This window comes from Podarcis bocagei (genome assembly GCF_964188305.1).
Source record: "Podarcis bocagei genome assembly, chromosome: 7".
Classification (NCBI taxonomy): Eukaryota; Metazoa; Chordata; class Lepidosauria; order Squamata; family Lacertidae; genus Podarcis; species Podarcis bocagei.
In genome coordinates this window covers 41,774,352-41,794,185 of record NC_138132.1, presented here as the reverse complement: position 1 = coordinate 41,794,185, position 19,834 = coordinate 41,774,352, and the positions used below count along the sequence as shown (strand labels likewise).

The window sequence follows — 19,834 nt, the reverse complement described above, 5'->3', positions numbered from 1 at the left end:
CGCCCCCCCTCACCTGTGCGTGTCTGGGGGCGTGGCCCCGCTCACCTGCGGGGCGGTGTCGCAGGCAGACCGAGGCCACCCGCTGCTGCCTGGACTAGCGGAAGAGACGGACTGACTGGCCGGCGAAGGGCCGAGCGCGCGTTCCTCCCTGCCAGCCCATCGCCGGGTGGCCGCGGGAGAGGCTGGCGCGCAATTACTCCCCTCACAAGCAGGTCAGGCTCCCGCCGAGCCTGCCTGCCGCTTCTGCTGAGGTCGACCACCCCGACGACCGCATGGCCTCGGGCTCGTACGACGTGAGCGGCGGCCACGCCCCGGCGGACGGCGGCCCGACGGCGCAAAACAAGCCGGACAACACGGCCTTCACTCAGCAGCGACTGCCGGCCTGGCAGCCTCTGCTGTCGGCCGGCACGGTGCTGCCGCTCTTCTTCTGCTTGGGCGTGGCCTTCATGGCCCTGGGCTTGGGGCTCCACTTCTCCTCGGAGGACATCCACGAGCTGGAGCTCGACTACACCGGCGCGCCAGGCTCCAGTTGCTCTCGCTGCGCCAACGTCACCAGCAGCCCCACCCGCCATGCACCTTGCACCTGCGTGCTGCGCTTTGAGCTGCCCATGGATTACCCTGCGCCCGTCTGCCTCTACTACCAGCTCTCCAACTACTACCAGAACAACCGGCGCTACAGCATCTCCCGCGACAACGCGCAGCTCAGCGGGGACTCCTGGGCGCTGACCAACCCCGTCACAGAGTGCCAGCCTTACCAAAAGAACCACAAGCTTCCCATCGCACCCTGCGGGAACATCGCCAACAGCCTCTTCAATGACACCTTCACCCTCTACCAAGTGCTTCGTAATGGCTCCATGGTCTCTGTGCCCCTGGACAAGAGAGGCATCTCCTGGTGGACCGACACCAACGTCAAGTTCCGGAACCCCGAATTGGTCAATGGGAGCCTGGCTCTGGCCTTCAGGAACACCACCAAGCCTCCCAACTGGCCCTACCCAGTCTACGACTTGGGCAACAACACGGGCCCAAACAACACGGGCTTTGTCAATGAGGACTTTATTGTGTGGATGCGCATCGCCGCCCTGCCCACCTTCCGCAAGCTGTACGCCCGCATCCGCCAGGGGAATTTCTCAGTGGGGTTGCCCCGTGGCACGTACCAGCTCAATGTCACCTACAATTACCCTGTCCTCTCTTTCAATGGTGGCAAGAAGGTCATTTTCAGCACACTTTCCTGGATGGGGGGAAAGAATCCTTTCTTGGGCATTGCTTATCTCGTTTGTGGTTCGGCCTGCATCCTCACTGGCATTGTCATGCTAGTTGTGCATTTGAAATATCGGCACCAAAATGAGGAAGATTAATGGAGCAGACTCCGACAGTCAACAGGTTTAGGGGAGGACTGCTGCAGAAAGTTTGCTGGCCAGATTATTTCTGGTATTAGAATTGAACTTAGTTTGTAGCCTTTCTTTTTAAAAAAAGAAGCCTCATCTTCAGAGTAGTTGAGAATCAAATAGATGCCTCTAATTGTGTGTGAGAATGTGTGTGCTGCCATCTTCAGTCACTATAATTCAGACATGTGGGGTATATCTGCCAAGGATAGCCAACCACTGCATGGTTTTCTTTATTCACAACAGAGATGCCCCCAGGGAAATCCATGTTTAATTAAGGGTACAGGGGACTCTTCTCTTGTTTAGTGCTTATGAAACATGGCCTGTTTTCAGAATACTGAGAAGACATGTCCTTTGAAACGGGGTACTGTGCCAAAGTTTTAATACTGAGAACATACTTCAGCACTTTGATTTGTTCTCCAGCAGAATTGTTCCCAGGTTGAGAGTCCTACTGGAATGACTTGAATGTAGTATCATACATTCGTGTGTCTTATTTTACAGCAGTCTTCTGTGGATATGCTGTCTGGCTAACTTCAGAAGTGATGCATAAATACCTGGGGGATTCTACATGCAGTGATACACAGAGTGTGTTCACTGGTGGAGTTTACAGCATTCTTCATACTTTATTGTGTTGACTATGAGCCAGCTGCACTTGCTTAATAATGCATTTTAAATTCTTTGTTGGGATTCAACCATCTTTGGATGCCTTGGGTTTTATGATATCAGTTACTTTAGCCTTCTCTTTCACTTATGAAGACATGCTAGTGGTAAGCATGCTACTGGGGGGGGGGGATATAAAGTATCATGCATAGGAAATCCACCCATGCTGATTTTCTAGTGTTCTGTTTTGCTTTGCAGACAACTGACTGGAAACTTTCATGCTTTTTGGTGACTAATCACATTTTTAAATTCTCATTCCATAGAAGGTTGAATAAATCTGAATGACTGAGAACTGAAACATATTTTAGTGTCATTCCATTTCAAAAAACCTCACCCACCTAGCAGGAAGTCCTACTTACCGTATTTTTCGCTCTATAACACGCAGATTTTTTCTCCTAAAAAGGAAGGGGAAATGTCTGTGCGTGTTATGGAGCGAATGTGTGGAAAAATAAGGCAAAAATCAAACCGCGCTTCAGGGAGAAGGGAGCTCCGTGATACAGGAAGTGGCAGCTTTCCTGCATTCTGCCTCAGGGTCTTACTGCCCGCCCTCTCTGTTTCCTTGCTGTGTTTGCTCAAACGGAACAAAGAGCAGGGAAAGCCCCTCCCCTCCAGGCAAGTAGAGAGGGAAAGCAGAGCGTCCGAACAAAGAGCAGGGAAAGCCCCTCCCCTCCAGGCAAGTAGAGAGGGAAAGCAGAGCGTCCGAACAAAGAGCAGGGAAAGCCCCTCCCCTCCAGGCAAGTAGAGAGGGAAAGCAGAGCGTCCGAACAAAGAGCAGGGAAAGCCCCTCCCCTCCAGGCAAGTAGAGAGGGAAAGCAGAGCGCCCGTCCTTCTATCCTGTCCCTGCTCTGGAGGAACAATGTTTGTGAAGGGAAGAGAGACTACAGGTTCGGCTTAAAATTCTGATTTGACTTCCTGCTTTTTGTTTTTGGAGACACACAGCATTCAAATATGCTTTCTTCCATTTAAAGAGGGAGAGAGAGAGAGAGAGAGCACACGCTGGCTGGCTTGTGTGGGTGGATGGGGGGAAACTTTTGCCTTCCTTTCCTCACGTTATAGCCCTCTCCTGCATTCTTAGCCTTCTGTGTTTTTCCTTCCCTCCCCACTTAAAATGTGGTTACAAAGCATGGATCCACATGGATCCTCAGGATCTTTGCATTGGGTCACCCCAAATTCACCATCAGAGCACACAGCATGTCCATGGCTACAGCCTGCCCCCCCCAAAAAAAATCACGCACCCACTGTTGCCTGGGGCTGCAATGGTGCAAAAACGTGGTTACAAAGCATGGATCCACATGGATCCTCAGGATCTTTGCATTGGGTCAGCCAAAATTCACCATCAGATCACATGTCTGTGGCCACAGCATGAAGCACAAAAATGATACGTCCACTGTTTCATTCAGAATATTTTTTCCCTTGTTTTCCTCCTCTAAAAACGATGTGCGTGTTATGGTCAGGTGCGTGTTATAGAGCGAAAAATACGGTATTTCACTGCAGCTAAGCAAAATGTAGTCAGGAGGAGGACTTGGTTGTTGGGAGTGACAGAACACTAAAAGATTGCTTGGTTTTCAGTGACATATGAATGGGTAAGAAATCACGTTGCTTGGAGATACACTTGAGTTCACTTGTTCCCACCCCAGGCTGTATGTGGAAGGCATATCCAGTGATAAAATGATTGTGGGACATCCCAGTTTGGGTGTGACTTTCAGCATATAGTGTGATGCATAGGAGGAGGATGGGAATGAAGCATCCAAGCCCAAGGACCCTTCCGGATCTTGCCCATTTTGTAGAAAGAGTGGAAATAGCATCTGAACAGCCCTAGGCATGGGCAGTGTGAAATGTGCCCTTCTGCCAAGGGGGAACTCAAAAGCTTTGGTTGTAGTTGTGTATCCTCCAGCATGTAGAGTGAAAAGAAAACTTTACATGTGTGAGGTATGCAAGAAATCCAGTTTGCTAGCATCCACAAAAGGCTTCTTTCTTCCAGCACCCAGAAAAAATGGCAGCAGTGGTGGGAACCAGCCATGGGATGTTTGTCACTGTTTTCCAGCCGCCATGACCAAAAGAGGTAGCCAGTGAGCCTGACCTCATGTATTCAGTCTTTTAAAGAGGTTCATGGTTTTAACTGGTTCTCAAGTGGCTGAAATGGACATGGTACAGGAGACTCGTGATCAAAATTTCCAGTTCTGTTCCTTTTTTAACTTCACGTAGATGGGATTGTAATAGGCACACTTTTTATAACAAGAACACAAAGCTGAAAATGAATGAACTGCAGCTAAAATCTTATGTTCATTTTTCACATGGTCTAGTCCTCATGTAAAGACTGCAAAAAACAAAGCCCTACTTCCCCTGCCCCCCCCATATTCTTATGAGGGTTCCTTCTCCAGCCAGAGAGTGGCTGGAAATGGGGAGGCAGAAAAAGGTCCTCCTTTCCTTCCAGCAGTGGCAGTTTTAATCTGAAATCTTAGGCATAGTACTGCACCCAGAGCTCAGAAACTGCTGGCAGTAATGAAATTCCCTGTTGCAAAACATGTCTAAAATAGTTTTGAATGCTGATGTTGCTTGAATGCCTTCATCAGACTTCGTTAACCAGAGGGTTAAGATGTAACAATAGCTGCCAATACAGCCACAAAGGTTATCATACACCTGAAAGCTACATCACATGTTATTGTTAACAAGCCAGCCTGAGCCAAAAGTAAGCAATGAATATAAATGTTACCTTTGCATAGTACGCCAATTTCTGCACACACACACACCATATTGCCCTCCATTCAGAAAAGCAGAGGAGACCCATTCCAGCCAAGCAAAACCACTCATGGAAGATGTGCAGCAAGGCATGAATGGAGTGTGGAGGGAGAGGCATGTGGCCTGCAGAGAGCTCTGAGAGCCAAATAGAGGTTTGGAAGGCCATATTTAGCTGTTGTGTCTGAGGTTTTCCACCTCTGTTCTACTTCCAGTCTTGAAGTCAGTCTCTCTCTGAATTCTAGTTTCTCTCCCAAGTGGGGAGAGTGCTGTTGTGCACTAATCCTACTCAGAGCAGACACACTGAAACTAATAGACATGGCTAATTTAGGTCTACTCTGAGTAGGACTTAGTTGGCTGCAGCCCTTTGTATGCAGGTCTACACTGCTTGGATAACTCATTTCATTGGTTACTTATTAATGGCAGCAAGAATATGGAAAGCTAGAAACTGGAAAGAAGCAAAGGGTTTAAATACACAAAAATGGTATAACAGAATTTGGTATAACAGACATTCACTCTGAAAAACTGAGGTAAAACTTGGTTAGAGGGCAAAACACTTGATTCCCTCATGGCAGACAGGCAGCCATTCATACAGCACACAAATGAAGTATCTCCAGAACAGAATGTATCTGCTGCATTCCATACTATTGATACTGTACTAGCAGCTTTCAGTTTCTATGCAGTTCAGTGCTTGCATTAACTTTACTATTATTTTTTACATCTAAACTTTGCCTTTTGGTTGGGGAAAGGGAGGGGGGGATATTCAGTTTGCAATTATTTTCTTTTCCATAAATAAAAATAAAATAAACTGAGTTATATTGAAATAACAAAATCTTTGGTCATGATCAGCTGCAAAATGGAGTGGGTGAATGGTAAAAGTTTTGCCCACCCCTCTACTGGAAGAAAACCCATGCTGTCACCTACTCTGGACAGAGCAGAAGACTCTTGCTCATGCAACTTGGGAATTTCCTCCCTGCTCCTAAAAAAAACCCTTTTGCCTGATAATTGCTGATCCATCAGATAACGTATGTACATTCTCGTTCCTTTGTATTTTTATAGGAAACAAAAGCCTCACCCCACCTGGCTTACAAATAAAATGCAGATTGGGAAGTCTCTTTTCACACTCAAGTACTCCCCCTCTTTTCTTCAGTTATGCAATAAATATATTCCTTAGCAAAGTGCAGAATCCAGAAGTTAATCATTTCCATAGAGGTGATAGTAGAGTGAACTGCTCTATATGTCCTGTGGCAAGAATGTAAGCAGCATGTGTGTTTTACAAAAACTCTGGGCATTTCCCTTTCTTCTAATGTAAATCAGCCAAGGGACTTTTCTGCTTTTGTGGTGTTTTTTTCTTAAGAAATACTTGCAACATGTGGCAGGAGACTTTCACAACCACAGCTTGAAATGGAAGAACTATGTCACATGGATAAACATTACTCAGAGTCAAAGAAAATGAGGTATAGTATCATGAGATGTACTTGCTCCTACATAGCCTATCCCTTTTTGTGTGCAAGGGAGCACACTTTTGTGTCCAAAAGTCAGAATAGCCTTTGCATAAAAATGCCAGATACAGGCTTATATATGCATTTGTGTGGGGGGTTTTTTGTGTGGTTTTTTTGGGGGGGGAAACCTCAGATTCATGAGAACAGTATTGAAATTATATGAGCTTTGTATATTAAGTATTTTCCAAATAAAATTTGTCCAAACCTAAATTCTCAAACTGAGGCTACGGCCACTCCAGATAGCATGACTTCACTCCAAATCCCAAGTCATTGGGCAGGGCAATAGAAGTTTCTTTTTTTTTCAAATTCTTTTTATTTTTTGTTCCATAAAGACAAACACACACATGAAATAAACAAAACACAAACATATAAAGAAAAAAAAAATTTCTCAACCAAAGCAAAAAAGCGCACAAAGTTCTTATTTCCATAATTTTCTCATAACATATTTCTTTCTTTTGGGACTTCCTTCAGCCTGGCCGCGAATCATACGAAGCAAATAAATAAAGTCGCACGTTTCATCTTTTATATTGTCGTTGTGTCCAGTTTTTTTCCATATTTTCCTTATACAATAACCTTAGTCTGTCACAGTACATCTCTAAACCCCTTTAGCGTTATTTGTCCATCACTGATGTTTTCCAGATAATTTGCATATTTTCCCCAGTCCCTGATGAACACTTGGTCTTTTATGTATCTAAGTTTTCCCGTTAATTTATCTAGCTCTGCATATTCTGTTAGTTTGGATCTCCACTCCTCCACTGTTGGGGTTTCCTGCTGTTTCCATCTTTGTGCTATTAAGATCCTTGCTGCCGTAACCGCATAGTATACCATTCTGCAATCCTCCTTTCTTATCTCTCGTTGTAATATTCCTAATAGGAAAGTTTCTGGTTTTTTTATAAACGTGTACTTTAATATCTTTTTCAATTCTGTATATACCTTTTCCCAGAACTGTTTTACCCTTCCACACTCCCACCACATATGGTAGAAGGGGGCAGGGCAATAGAAGTTTCAATGGTGCAGTCAGGGTTAAGAAACCCTGTTCTAGAGAAAGGAAGTGAGGACAAGCAGAGCTCTTATGGAAAACTTGTGATGTAGATTCTGTTCTGAGAAATTAATGCATTCTGCTCTGCCCATCTTCTGGAGTGGAATCCCAGAATTGGAAAGAGACACAAAGTTCATTCTAGCCCAACCCTCTAATGATGGAGGAAATCGGTTGCTACAGCACCCCAATCATCCCTTGTCACCTATTTTTATTTGCACTTTTTAATTTAGTGTTTCCATCTACTCTCCTTATGTTGCGATTCTGAACTGTGATGACCCTTGCTTATAAGGAATAATTTAGAATTTAGAATTTAAATCCCTAAATAACTTGGGACCAGGTTACCTAAAGGGCCACTCCCCCCCCCCCCCATATATCCCTGCCTGGCAACTGCACTGCTCAGATGGGGCACTGTGGAGAATACCATATGCCCCGGATGGATACTTACCATAGTTTGTACCAGAAACAAGATTTTTAGTGTTGCAGACACATCCTGCTGGAACCATTTACCAACTGAAATTAGACAAGTGCCTAGCATATTTAGGCAGTTACTGAATACATTTTTTATTTAAGTTGCAGGTAGGTAGCCTTGTTGATCTGCCGTAGTCAAAACAAAATAATTCCCCCCCCCCCTTCCAGTAGCACCTAAGAGACCAACTAAGTTTGTTATTGGTATGAGCTTTCATGTGGATGCACACAAAAGCTCATACCAATAACAAACTTAGTTGGTCTCTAAGGTGCTACTGGAATGAATTAAAAAAAAAAAAATTAAGAAGACTGTTACTGAAGTGTGACCCACTCATTTTATGGAATATTGTTTGCACAATTGTGGAATTGGTTTTATTGCTTTTAGTTTCAGTTTTACTGAAACTGTAACCTTTTATCTTTTTATCTTATTTTTATCAAATTGTCAACCATTTTGAGGACTTTGGGTTATGAAGCACTTCATAAATCTACAAGTGAATAAGAAATAAATGGAAAGAATTTTGATTTAATTGTGATATCAATTGTAGCATTTTAAAATAATTCTTTATTTTGTATTTTTTGTGAGCCACCTTGGAAGCCTTGTCAAACCAAGGTGCATGTGGAAAAATATAGCACAAATAAACAAGCAACAAAAACAAAACAGGGCTGCCATGGCTGCCATATGCCAACTGACATGTTCATTCACCTGAAGAAATGAAAACTCATGCTTGTCCACTTTTTAGTCCTCAGACATTCTGTTTCCTCTATTGCATACTTGATTCAATTTTTTATTTTATTTTAATAATTTATATCCCATTTAATACTGCAGTATATGTGGTGTACAATAAAAGCATAACATTGGTTTCCTTGAAGTGGGGTCCCCCCCGTTCATAGTGTATTTTTACGTTTTTATGGGGGGGGGTGTGTGTGCACATGTTCAAACATACATTGCCCAGATAACTGAAGAACAATAAGTAGAACTCTGCTGGATAAGGTCAGTGTCCCATCTAGTCCAGCATCCTGTTCTTACAGTGGTCAGCCAGATGCCTGTGGCAAAACCACAAGCAGGAAATGAGCACAAGAGCACTAAACCAGTGTGGTGTAGTGGTTCAGAGCGGTAGACTTGTAATCTGGTGAACCGGGTTCGCGTCTCCGCTCCTCCACATGCAGCTGCTGGGTGACCTTGGGCCAGTCACACTTCTCTGAAGTCTCTCAGCCCCACTCACCTCACAGAGTGTTTGTTGTGGGGATGGAAGAGAAAGGAGAATGTTAGCCGCTTTGAGACTCCTTCGGGTACTGATAAAGTGGGATATCAAATCCAAACTCTTCTTCTTCTTCTCTTCCCACCTGTGTTTTTCAGCAACTGGTATTCAGAAGCATTGCTGCCTCCAGCAGTGAAGGGAGAGCATAGCCATTATGGCTAGCAGTCATTCATTTTTTTTTATTTTTTTTAAATATTTTTATTGGGTTTTCACATTTTATATAAACACAAACAACACACCAAAACAAACATAAAAAACAACGAACATGAATAGTTCCCGAAAATCTTATTTTCTAACCCTAGTCCTTGACTTCCCCCCACCCCCTCCCCTGCATCCCTATTCCCAAACTTATGTCAGCAAGTTGGCATTTCTTCCATCTTAATATTAGTCCTTTTATAAAAAAACAAAAATAAATTTTCCCTAAGTTGGACCCCAATTCTCTTCCCTCGATTTCTCATTTTTTCTTACATAACTTTCTTAATACTAAACCCCCTGGTCTTGAGTGTTGTTTAAATTTGATACTTCCCTCCCTCCCCTCCCCGCTTTGCGTCCTTTCCCGAGACATGTCCAAATTAACAGTTTTTAGCCTGGATTCCGGATATCCGAGGCTCTCAATTCTCTTTTAGTCCCTCTCCGCCGGTTTTGTTGGTAGTCCTTTTTGTCTATCATCGAGTCTCGAAAGATTTCCTTAACAATCAATCCAATCAGTCCATAGTCTCTTCCCATATTTAAAGGCAACTGCTGAGGAATTTCCACAAGGCCTAAGTCTTGCTGATAGTCAAAATCAAAGTCTATGTGGAGGCCCCAATTGTACTTCTTTATTTCGAGCTCCTGAGTTCCATAAAGTCCCAGGGCCTCCACTTTCATCTTCTGTATCTTTCGTAGGCTTAGAGTGGATTTAATCCAATAGTCTCCTTGCTTGTGTTCTCCAGATGTCGGCTTCTGGTTAGTACTTTCCCAGATAACTTGTTCTCTTTCTTGTTTTGTCTTCTCCTCTTCTTTGTTTATTGTTTCAAATTCAGCTGTGGGTTCTTTCTCACTCAGGCCCTCATTACTTTCAGCAGAACTACTTATTTCCAAATCCAAGGTCGTCAATTGTTTACTCATAGCTGTAGTCTGCTCCTGTAGGGTTCCCACCAGTGAGAACATTCTTTCGATTTCTCTCAGTATCTTTCCACCCACAGCCATTGTAATTCCACAGAATTCCCCCTAGAGGGAATCTGGTTACTGAGTAACCTTTTCTCCAACAATCCTCTGTCCTATTATTGTTTCTTTGTTTCTCAAAATTTTAGTTCAATTGTAACTCCTTTTAATCCGGAGAGGTCTTAAACAGCAATTTTTTTCACTATTAATAGTCCATTTGACAGCTTTTGACAGCTGTCAAATTCTGCTCCTCTATACAGGCTCCAAAGCAGGTCGCTCCCGGGCCCGGGAGGGAGGGTTGTTTACCACAAAACAAAGACTCTTCCAACACTCCACTCTCCTGCTCAAATTTACCTTTCTAAATCTTGGAAGTTACTGTCTTTTTAAAACTCACCCTTTACAGGGTAGGCACTCCAGCTTAGTTCTTGTTTCGTTGCTCTGGATCGTCTGCAAGGGGGGGTGTGGGGACTTCCTTTTAGCACACCCCCCGGTCGTCTCAAATTCAAAAGGTAAAAGTTTTAAAGTTCAGTTCCAGATTACTCACGGGTTCTTTTTTCAGTCCGAATTTCAAGGAAGGAAGTCAGCGCTCTCCAGTTATGGCTCGCGGCTTCGCTCAGCGGCGGTAGCGGTCGACTCTCAGTGCCACGCCGTCCCCTGTATCCCCTCCGTAGCCTTTAAAAAGGCTCATTGCGAATCAGGGGGGGCGCTTAAGGCACCCGCCGAGTCTTCAGTCCGCAGGCTTCCGCGCCTGCGGTTTTTAAGGGTCCCCGTGTCGCCGGCACGGCAAAGACCCATCCACCGCTGAGCCGATTCCCTCCGGAGCTCGGAGGGAATCCGCCATTTCCCGATCGCGCCAACCCGGAAGTCCCGGCTAGCAGTCATTCATACCTCTCGCCTCCATGAATTTGTCTAATCCTCTTTTGAAGCCAGTCAAGTTGATGGATATCACTGCCTCCTGTGGGAGCGATTTATTGTTAATGGACAATGTGAAAATCCTGTAAATAAACATGTTCCAGGTCTTTCATAGATGCTGGTACAGGGTGTCCCATAGGTGAATTATGTGATCGTTGGGACAGCCTCCTAAAGTTGCTTTCTGTTAGATCAGGGCCATCCCATCCATGAGGCAGACTGAGTGAAGTGCCTCAGGCGGCAGAATCCAAGGGATTCCTCCACAGGTGTGTCACCCACCACAGCCAGAGAAGTGAGGAGAAGCAGCTGTGGCAGCTTCCAGGTTCCAGGGAGATGTAACAGCAGTCCTGCTTACCAGGTCTCAGGGAGGTGGCATGAGGCCTGCAGAGGCCTTTGCGAGAGCTCACCAGAACCCAGAAGCTGTAGCTGCATGGCCCCAGTAAGTGAGGTTTGGCAGAGGTGGCAAGGGGCAGGGGGCAGACAGGGCAGCACCTTTCCATATATCCTCAGGTGGCAAAATGAGATGTGCCACCTCTGTGTTTAGATAAATGGTTTAAATAATCAAACAGCTACACAGAACTCATAATGTCTGCCATCCACATGCACAGGGAACACCAACATGGTTCACATTCAAATGTTGCAGAGCTTACCCTGGGCATTGCATACCCCAAAACCTCTGTGTCTTGGATGGGTGTTTGGGGTATTCCCAGGGGCACTATGCTTGAAACATGCTGGATTTAATGGATGGCTGTATTGGTGTAGGGAATGTTCTCCCGATCATCATACTTCAGGCATGCACCCTAGCCAAGGACAGTGTTCATTTCCCTTTGGCATTTCTCTGAGGACCAACAGTCTCAGTTACCACCAGAAATAAAATTCCATTGTCATTATGTGCGCGTATGTTGTACTCACTTAAACTCTCCTCCTCCAGCATCTTTGAAGAAAACACAGGAAGGAGACCAGAGATTCATCTTAGTCCATCAACCTCTTTCCCACTGTCGCAAGCCAGGTTCTTTTGCAACCATAGAATCATAGAGTTGGAAGAGACCACAAGGGCCATCGAGTCCAACCCCCTGCCAAGCAGGAAACACCATCAGAGCACTCCTGACATATGGTTGTCAAGCCTCTGCTTAAAGACCTCCAAAGAAGGAGACTCCACCACACTCCTTGGCAGCAAATTCCACTGTCGAACAGCTCTTACTGTCAGGAAGTTCTTCCTAATGTTTAGGTGGAATCTTCTTTCTTGTAGTTTGCATCCATTGCTCCGTGTCCGCTTCTCTGGAGCAGCAGAAAACAACCTTTCTCCCTCCTCTATATGACATCCCACAAGCAAAGCTTTACAGCAATCCTTCCACCACTCCCTGAAACTGGTACTAAATAACCAACTGATGCTGAACCTTGAGGTTGTGTGTAGCCAGCATGCCTTGTAGGCATCAATAGTTTTAACGAAAGGTTCCCAATGTTTTTGAGGCCTGAGAGCACATTCAGTAATGCCAGAAATGGCCGTGGGTACCACAAAATACTCATTTTACAGAAGAAAAGTTGGTGATGCTCAGAAGACCCAAAATACAGGTAAAATGTCTCCCTCAGATAAAGCACAGACAGAAAAACAGGCAACCCCAGCCCCAAACAATCTAGGACTTTGGAGACCAGAATTCAAATCCTCACTCAGTCATGAAGCTCACAAAGCGAACCGTGGGCCCAGTCGCTATCTCTCAACCTAACCTACATCACAGGGTTGTTGTGAGGGTAAAATGGAGAGGGGGAGAACCATGTATTCCACCTTGGGCTGCTTGGAAGAAAGGTGGGATAGAAATGTCATCAGCTATGACAGCCACTTCCCCCTTGCCACTGCCTATCACTAATCCAGATCCAGCATTAACAAGCTGGTGTGTTATACAAAAGAGTGTTCTTTGTGGGTGAGAGTTGGAGTCAGCTGATACTTACCACAGCTCTTGATTACAGAATGACCTAAGTCTATAGAGTGGTTAAACCGACAAACCCATCTGAGAATAAACTTGTAATTTTGTCTTGTTGTTTTTTTAAAAAACCCTAAGACAGGAAGGAACATGATCTTGAATTGTAAATAAAGAAGATAAGAGGGATATAAAGCCTTCCGCTGTATCAGTGGTGGGAAGCCAACAGCCCACAATGGGACTATTTAGACCTGATATATGTCCTAAATTGGCTCGTGAAGTCATTCCCCCCACAAATGGTACCCATCTTCTGTCAAAAACCTTACAAAACACATACACGCTTTCACTGCAGACAGATGCTCAGTTATTTCCTTGAGTCAAATTGATATGTAACTTAGCAGGTAGTAAAATGCCACCTGCTATAGCTTCCAAGTGACTTTCCCTGTGCCCAGTGGAAAGCAAATATTTAGTCTCATGCAAAAAAGTGAGCTCCAGGCACACCCTCCTGCTGTGCACTTTCTTCCAATTGCACTTACTCCTGCAAATGGTAGTCAACCTTCCTTTGTTCTCCATCAGCTCTTTCATTAGATAATGGTGGTGGTGGAGAAAAAGGAACCTTACCTTTTCAAATGCCTTTCAGGGATTCCGCATATTGATCTGCAGCAAGTTTCCAATGAATGGCAGAAGCTGTGGTCCAGGGGGAAATCGTTTTGGATGGATATTCTTCCAGAAACCATACAATAGCAAGGAGATAACCAGCAGCCAGCTGGAGAGAGCCATGGTAGCAGTGTGGGAACAGCTACTGTGTCTTAGAGTCTCTGTTGTTTGTGGGGGTGATGCAAACATAATTTGATAAGCTGAGCTTTCCAGTTCAGCTGTGTATGTGATTGGAAACCTTCAAGGAGTAGGTGTATCTGTCCATTACACACCCCAGGAAAAAGAACAAATGTAAAGTTGTTGGTGTGTAGTGGCAGCGGTGGAGCATATGCCCGCGCTGCCCAGGGTGTGCACACTTCTGAGGGGAGGCAGGGCGCGGAGGGTGCCACAGTTCAGGGTAGGAGAGGGGCAGAGAAGCTGCTGCTCACTCTCCTCCTGCTCTCCACAGCTGAGTCAGACATGACACAGCAACAGAGCTGCTGCAGCTAGGTGCGCCTCACCACGGCTGAGGAGGGCTGCTCTCTGCCGCCGGGTCAGAAGAGCTGTTGCCACCAGGCGCGAGGTGTGCCACCCACCCGCCTGCCATTTTGCCACCTCCCTCAGTCATGACACCTGGGGTGGACCGCACCCACCGCTCCCCCCTTCCTATGCCTCTGTGTAGTGGAGAAGCAGATTCCCTTTCAAGCCAACTAGGTTACCTCCTCCAAGAAACGGGAGTAGGGTTTGCTTTATAGATAACAGGATCAAGATATTTAGGGAGGGAAATAAGTAAGAAATTAACTCAGTGTTATGTATTGGGGCCACCAAGGGGTATTGTGTATATAGTTTTCACTCAGGTCCACATAAGTTAATTTAGGCAGGAAACCCTGGGCTGTTGTTACAATGTTGACAGCCGGCTGCCTATAAAAGCAGGCCAGCTGAGCTGTTTGCTGTTCATTTCAGTTCCAGCTTACTTATAAAGAACTACTTGGAGAAATCTCTGTGTCGTCTGCTATGTCCACCCACTACTTAATACTCAGCATAACAGGGAAGGACCCAAATAAAATCTTCATTGTTAATGTTGGTGATCAGTACCAGTGGTGGACTTTGGACTCTCAGATTTCAGTGGGGCCCAGATTTCAGTACTAAGATCCGGCTCCCCACCTCGCCTGCTCCATTCTCCAGCATTGTTTTGGCACCCCCTGCAATGTGGCGCCTAGTGTGACTGCTCTGGGTGCTCCACCTTAAAACTGCGTCTGCCAGCCCAAGGAAAGGAAAGACTCACCTTATTTCTGAGTTGTTTTAAACAATTGTTTACATATCAGCTATATTACAGGCATATCGGCCATGGGAATTCCCTCAGTCTCTCTGAAAGCAAGTGGAGGAACAACCAAAGCAACATTCACAACCTTAAGAGAGTGACATCACTAAACAGAGAAGAAGACTGACTAGGTGATGCAATCTGAAAAGTTTTATATTTCTCTGTGTCTGTCCCCCCACCCCCATTTCTGCAGTATGGTAACCCTTGCTTGACCACAGGATTAGAGAACATTTACAGAAAATGGTCTGAGCATAGTAGCACGTGAGGTTGCAAAACACAGCCACAAGCCTTGCATGAGTTCCTTTGGAACAGGATCTTGCAAGAATGGAGAACACTGGAATTATTTATCTTCTGTTATGCACTGGATTTGGCTATGATCAGAGCCAAATATGGCACATGTGGAGGAACTGGGGCATTGGACGAGTTGAATGCAGAAAGCCCTGAATTGCTACAGGTCAGGTTGGGTGGATCAGAGCAATTTGTGGCTGTCAGGGGGCAGAGAATTAGAGGGGAAGGAGATGCAGACATCAGGCAGAAAATACCTGCAAAAGGGCCAAAACCTATCCTGAGTGACAACTGAAAGTCATAATATCCCTGAGATCCCCACTTCCTAACTTGACACAGGTTGCGATCTGACAATAATAAGCATTAGACTGGTTGCACTTCTTCCAAATGCTTCACTAAACAGGGGGCATTTGCAGGCGGTGACCCAGGTCCTGAGATCTCCTCCCCTACCCCCTTTTTAATTGCCTCCAAGCCACCGGAACCCTGCTCAGGTCCAGGGACTGCCAGCTTTGTAGGATTCCTATCATCTGGTGTCTAAACAACTCTCTCATCAATCACAGCTCTAACTTTACTCATTGGTTAAAACCTCCAAAATCTAGGAGCCACCAGGCTGACTCCAAAACCTCCAAATCTATTGAAAGTAGGGGCATCCTATTCCTCCTGCACCACCATCACTTCATTATTTCTACCCTGCCTACCTGACTGTTATGTACTGAGTTGAATAGGATCCAAACTGCAGCAGTCTGATTGGTCCTAGAACAATAGGATCCAAATTGCAGCAGTCTGATTGGTCCTAGAACAATAGGATTCAGAATGCAGCAGTCTGATTGATCAGCATTGCCCCCCATCCGTTAGCACCTCGTACGACACGGGGCCAGTGACCCTGGTGACTGTGGCGGGTACCCATGCTGGGCCTGCCACCAATGGCCAAGCAGAACGCATGGTGCGGACCACCAAGGACACCCTTCGCTGCATGACGCAAGGGGATTGGGAGTACCGCCTTGCCACATTCCTCCTAGCACAGCACAGCACCCCCAGCTCAACGACTGGCCGGAGCCCCGCTGAACTACTAATGGGTCGGCGCCTTGCAATCAGATTGGACCGCCTTCACCCCGATAGAGCTCAGGATGAGGTAGTGGTGGGGGAAGGCAGGAACCCCCGGACCTTCGAGGCCCAGGACCCAGTGTACGCAAAGAATTTTGGGGCAGGCCCAGCATGGGTACCCGCCACAGTCACCAGGGTCACTGGCCCCGTGTCGTACGAGGTGCTAACGGATGGGGGGCAATGCTGGCGCCGCCACTGCGACCAGATACGACGACGATTCCCAGGAGAAAACCAGGAGGAGGAAAGGTCAGAGGAGTCCCAAGGGAACAGAGGGGCAGTGAGGCCCATAGACCAGGAGGGGCCAGCAGGAGAGGCAGAATCAGTAAATACAGAGAGGACCCGCGAGGCCGAAAGGACACCGGAACCAGAACCATGACTGAGCGAGCCGGTTGCGCCAGACCAAACAGGCCCATCACAGCCAGCATCCTTGGAACACGAGCCAGAACCTGAACCCTGGACCAGGGAACACCACAGGCCGCAATGCACATGTAGGCTGCCGGCGTACCTCAAGGACTATGAATGCGACTTCCCAGGCAGGACTGGAACTTAGAGGGGAGGGGTGTTATGTACTGAGTTGAATAGGATCCAAACTGCAGCAGTCTGATTGGTCCTAGAACAATACGATCCAAATTGCAGCAGTCTGATTGGTCCTAGAACAATAGGATTCAGAATGCAGCAGTCTGATTGGTCCAAGAACAATGCAGCAGTATGATTGGTTGGCAGGAACCACCCAATCATGCTCCAGATATAAGTGAATCCACAACCTGATTGGCTTACAGTAGAATTCCAGAATTAACCAATCATGTGCAGCCCATTGTGTAAAAAATGTATATAAAGCAGATACTTTGAGGGGACTTTCATTCATTCCTCCTCACCACTATGAGCTGAATAAAGAGCATGAAATCACTTTGCGACTCTGAGTATATTTCACTGACTATGTTGCCCCAGCCACTCTGGACAATTTCCAACATATAACACAATAAAACATGAAAACAGTTCCCTATACAGGGCTGCCTTCAAATGTCTTCTAAAGGTTGTATAGTTGTTTATCTCCTTGGCTTTGGGGCAGGGGGAAGGGTCAGATAACTCCATACTCTCCAATATTTCTCCAATGAAAATAGGGACGTCCTAAGGAAAAGCAGTACATTCCTGGATTGAATCAGAAACTGGGAAGGTTTCTGTAAATCTGGGACTATCCCTGGAAAATAGGGGTAGTTGGAGGGTCTGTGACTCATTTCACACTTAGAAGGACATTTTGCTAGACAACTTTCATTCTAGGGGGGCTAGAGACTGACTTTTATTTTTAAAAATGCTCAGAGTCTTGGACCCCTTGTTTCACCAGAGAGACACCAGTTCCTGCCTTCACCTATTCCCTCCCTTGTGGTGCCACCTGAAGTAGGTCTCTTTACCCCACTGAATGGCAGGGTTGGCCCAGGCAGCAGTCTGTCAGAGCTCTGCACGCTCTCTTTTCTGTTGCCATATCATCAGGGTGGAAGAATTGTATGCCAGCAGTAAAAACCTGGCTGAGCTGTGGCACAGGCCCACAGCGCGCCACTTGCATCAAGTGGTGCTGAAGTTCCCAGTACTTTTTGTCTTGTTTCAGAAAAGGAAGCCCGGCTCATCATTGGAGCAACAGAATAATGTGAGCTTAGCTTTGAAGTCTGCCTTGACCCTCAGTTGTTGGGCTGCAGAGCCCTCTTGTGACTTTACCCCATCCCTGCATGCCTCTCCTCTTCTTTTCCCCTGCACACTACTCTTTTTTTGTTTAGACTAGATGCTTTTTAGGTTAGTTTAGATCAGGAGTTGGGCACCAGTGGTCCTCCAGATGATATGCAGCCCTCCACACGATGCTGGACTCCAACTCCCATCATCATCCCTGACCATGTGCCATCCTCATGGTCTGATGGGAGTTGAGTCCAGTAATGTCTGGAGGCCCACAGGTCTCCCCACTACCTGGCTAAAACCCATCATGTGAGCAGCTCATTCAGTTTGGGGGCAGTGCATTGCCCCCTGTACTTGACACCAGCCAGACAGCTCCAGTGGAATACTGGCAGGGCTCCAAATAGTACCGTATTTTTCCGTGTATTTTTTTTACTTTAAAATAAGGTTAAAAATCTGGGGGCGTCTTATATATGGATAGTGTATAGGCCTATATATGGAAGATACCCGAAGACACCAAAACCTATATATGGATAGTGTATAGGCCCAAATTTATACATGGGGGCATCCTATACATGGAAAAATACAGTATGTGGGGGTGTCAGGGGGCAGGAGTGTGACCCAGGAGAGGGGCCCAGTGATTTATGGGGCTTGGTGCCACCCACAAAGCAGGAGCTGGGCCAGAGGGAGGAGGGAGAGTCAGGGCAGTCTGAGATGGAGGAAGCCACACGGGATGTGGTGGAGGAAGAAGAAGCTATTCAGGCAAGAGAAGGGCCAGTCAACTCCCTACCTTCTCCTGCCCTGCTGTCTCCTAGAACCAGGAGGAGCTTGAAGAGAGAAGAGCAGCATGACTTCCATGCAGGAGAAGTCTCAGGTCATGGGTATGACCTGACAGAGGAGGGTATTTAAGCTGGAAGAGGGGCAGGGCCCCACTGTTGCTGCAACTGCTCCGCAGGCCCTAGACCTGTGGACAGCTGGCTAGAGGCTAGAAGCATGCATGCATGTGTGTATCCAGAGCACTATGGAAGCTGTTATAAGTACTTCACTTGTCGATAAAGAGTTAACTATCTGACACATGCCTTCCTTAGCTGGGCTGGCAGGCAGTGACAAGACACTGACCTGCTGTAGAGGAAAGGAAATGGTGAATCAGTTACCCTTTAGATAATGAAAAATCAAAACAAACAATGGGTGCAAGAGAACACAGATATTGGCCTAGCAATCACCAAGGGGGCCAGTCCAACCCTCTGTAAGGTGACACCAAGCGCTCTATGCTGAAGTAGCTTTGGTCAGCTGGAGGATCGCTTCAGTGTGGATGAGGTACAAAGGGAAACTAGCTTGAAATCAAAGGAAGCCCATTGAAAATCATGGCTCTGAGTAAGCAATGCCCATTCATTCCAATGAGCCCACACAACCCCATTAACTTCCATTATTGTTTGCAAGCAACTCTTTAAATTGTGCTGTTTTTTTTTTACCACTAGGAGGCAGTGAATGACTGTCAGTTTTGTTTCCTTTTTCTCCCTCCTTTTCTGAATGGACTAAGCTGCCTGCTCTTTCATTAGCCCCTTGTGTTCAGGTGTATAGATGTGCACATAGCTAACATGTAGGCAGTCTTGCTGCTGACCAGGTGGGTGTTGTTTGCTCTGGGGAAAACTGATTCCGCTGTTTTTTGGGGACAGGGGGCAGGCTGGTGTGGGTGACTCTCTGGTCCCGAATGGGGTAACTGTGCCCCTGAAGGACCAGGTGCGCAGCCTGGGAATCATTTTGGAGTCACAGCTGTTCATGGAGGTGCAGGTCAATTCTGTGTCCAGGGCAGCTGTC

The 19,834-nt window shown here is 46.3% G+C and overlaps 1 protein-coding gene across 1 annotated transcript; it reads left to right on the top strand.

Annotated features, from left to right (window-relative positions):
* The first annotated feature begins 101 nt into the window (after positions 1 to 101).
* Positions 102 to 2,340, top strand: TMEM30B (transmembrane protein 30B). Its single transcript, XM_081202530.1, has one exon. The coding sequence runs from the start codon at positions 273 to 275 to the stop codon at positions 1,353 to 1,355; it is 1,083 nt and encodes a 360-aa protein (XP_081058656.1). The 5' UTR covers positions 102 to 272; the 3' UTR covers positions 1,356 to 2,340.
* The last annotated feature ends 17,494 nt before the right edge of the window (positions 2,341 to 19,834 follow it).

Coding starts and splice junctions, on each gene's coding strand:
- TMEM30B (XM_081202530.1), top strand. CDS start 273: ATGGCCTCGGGCTCGTACGACGTGAGCGGCGGCCACGCCCCGGCGGAC.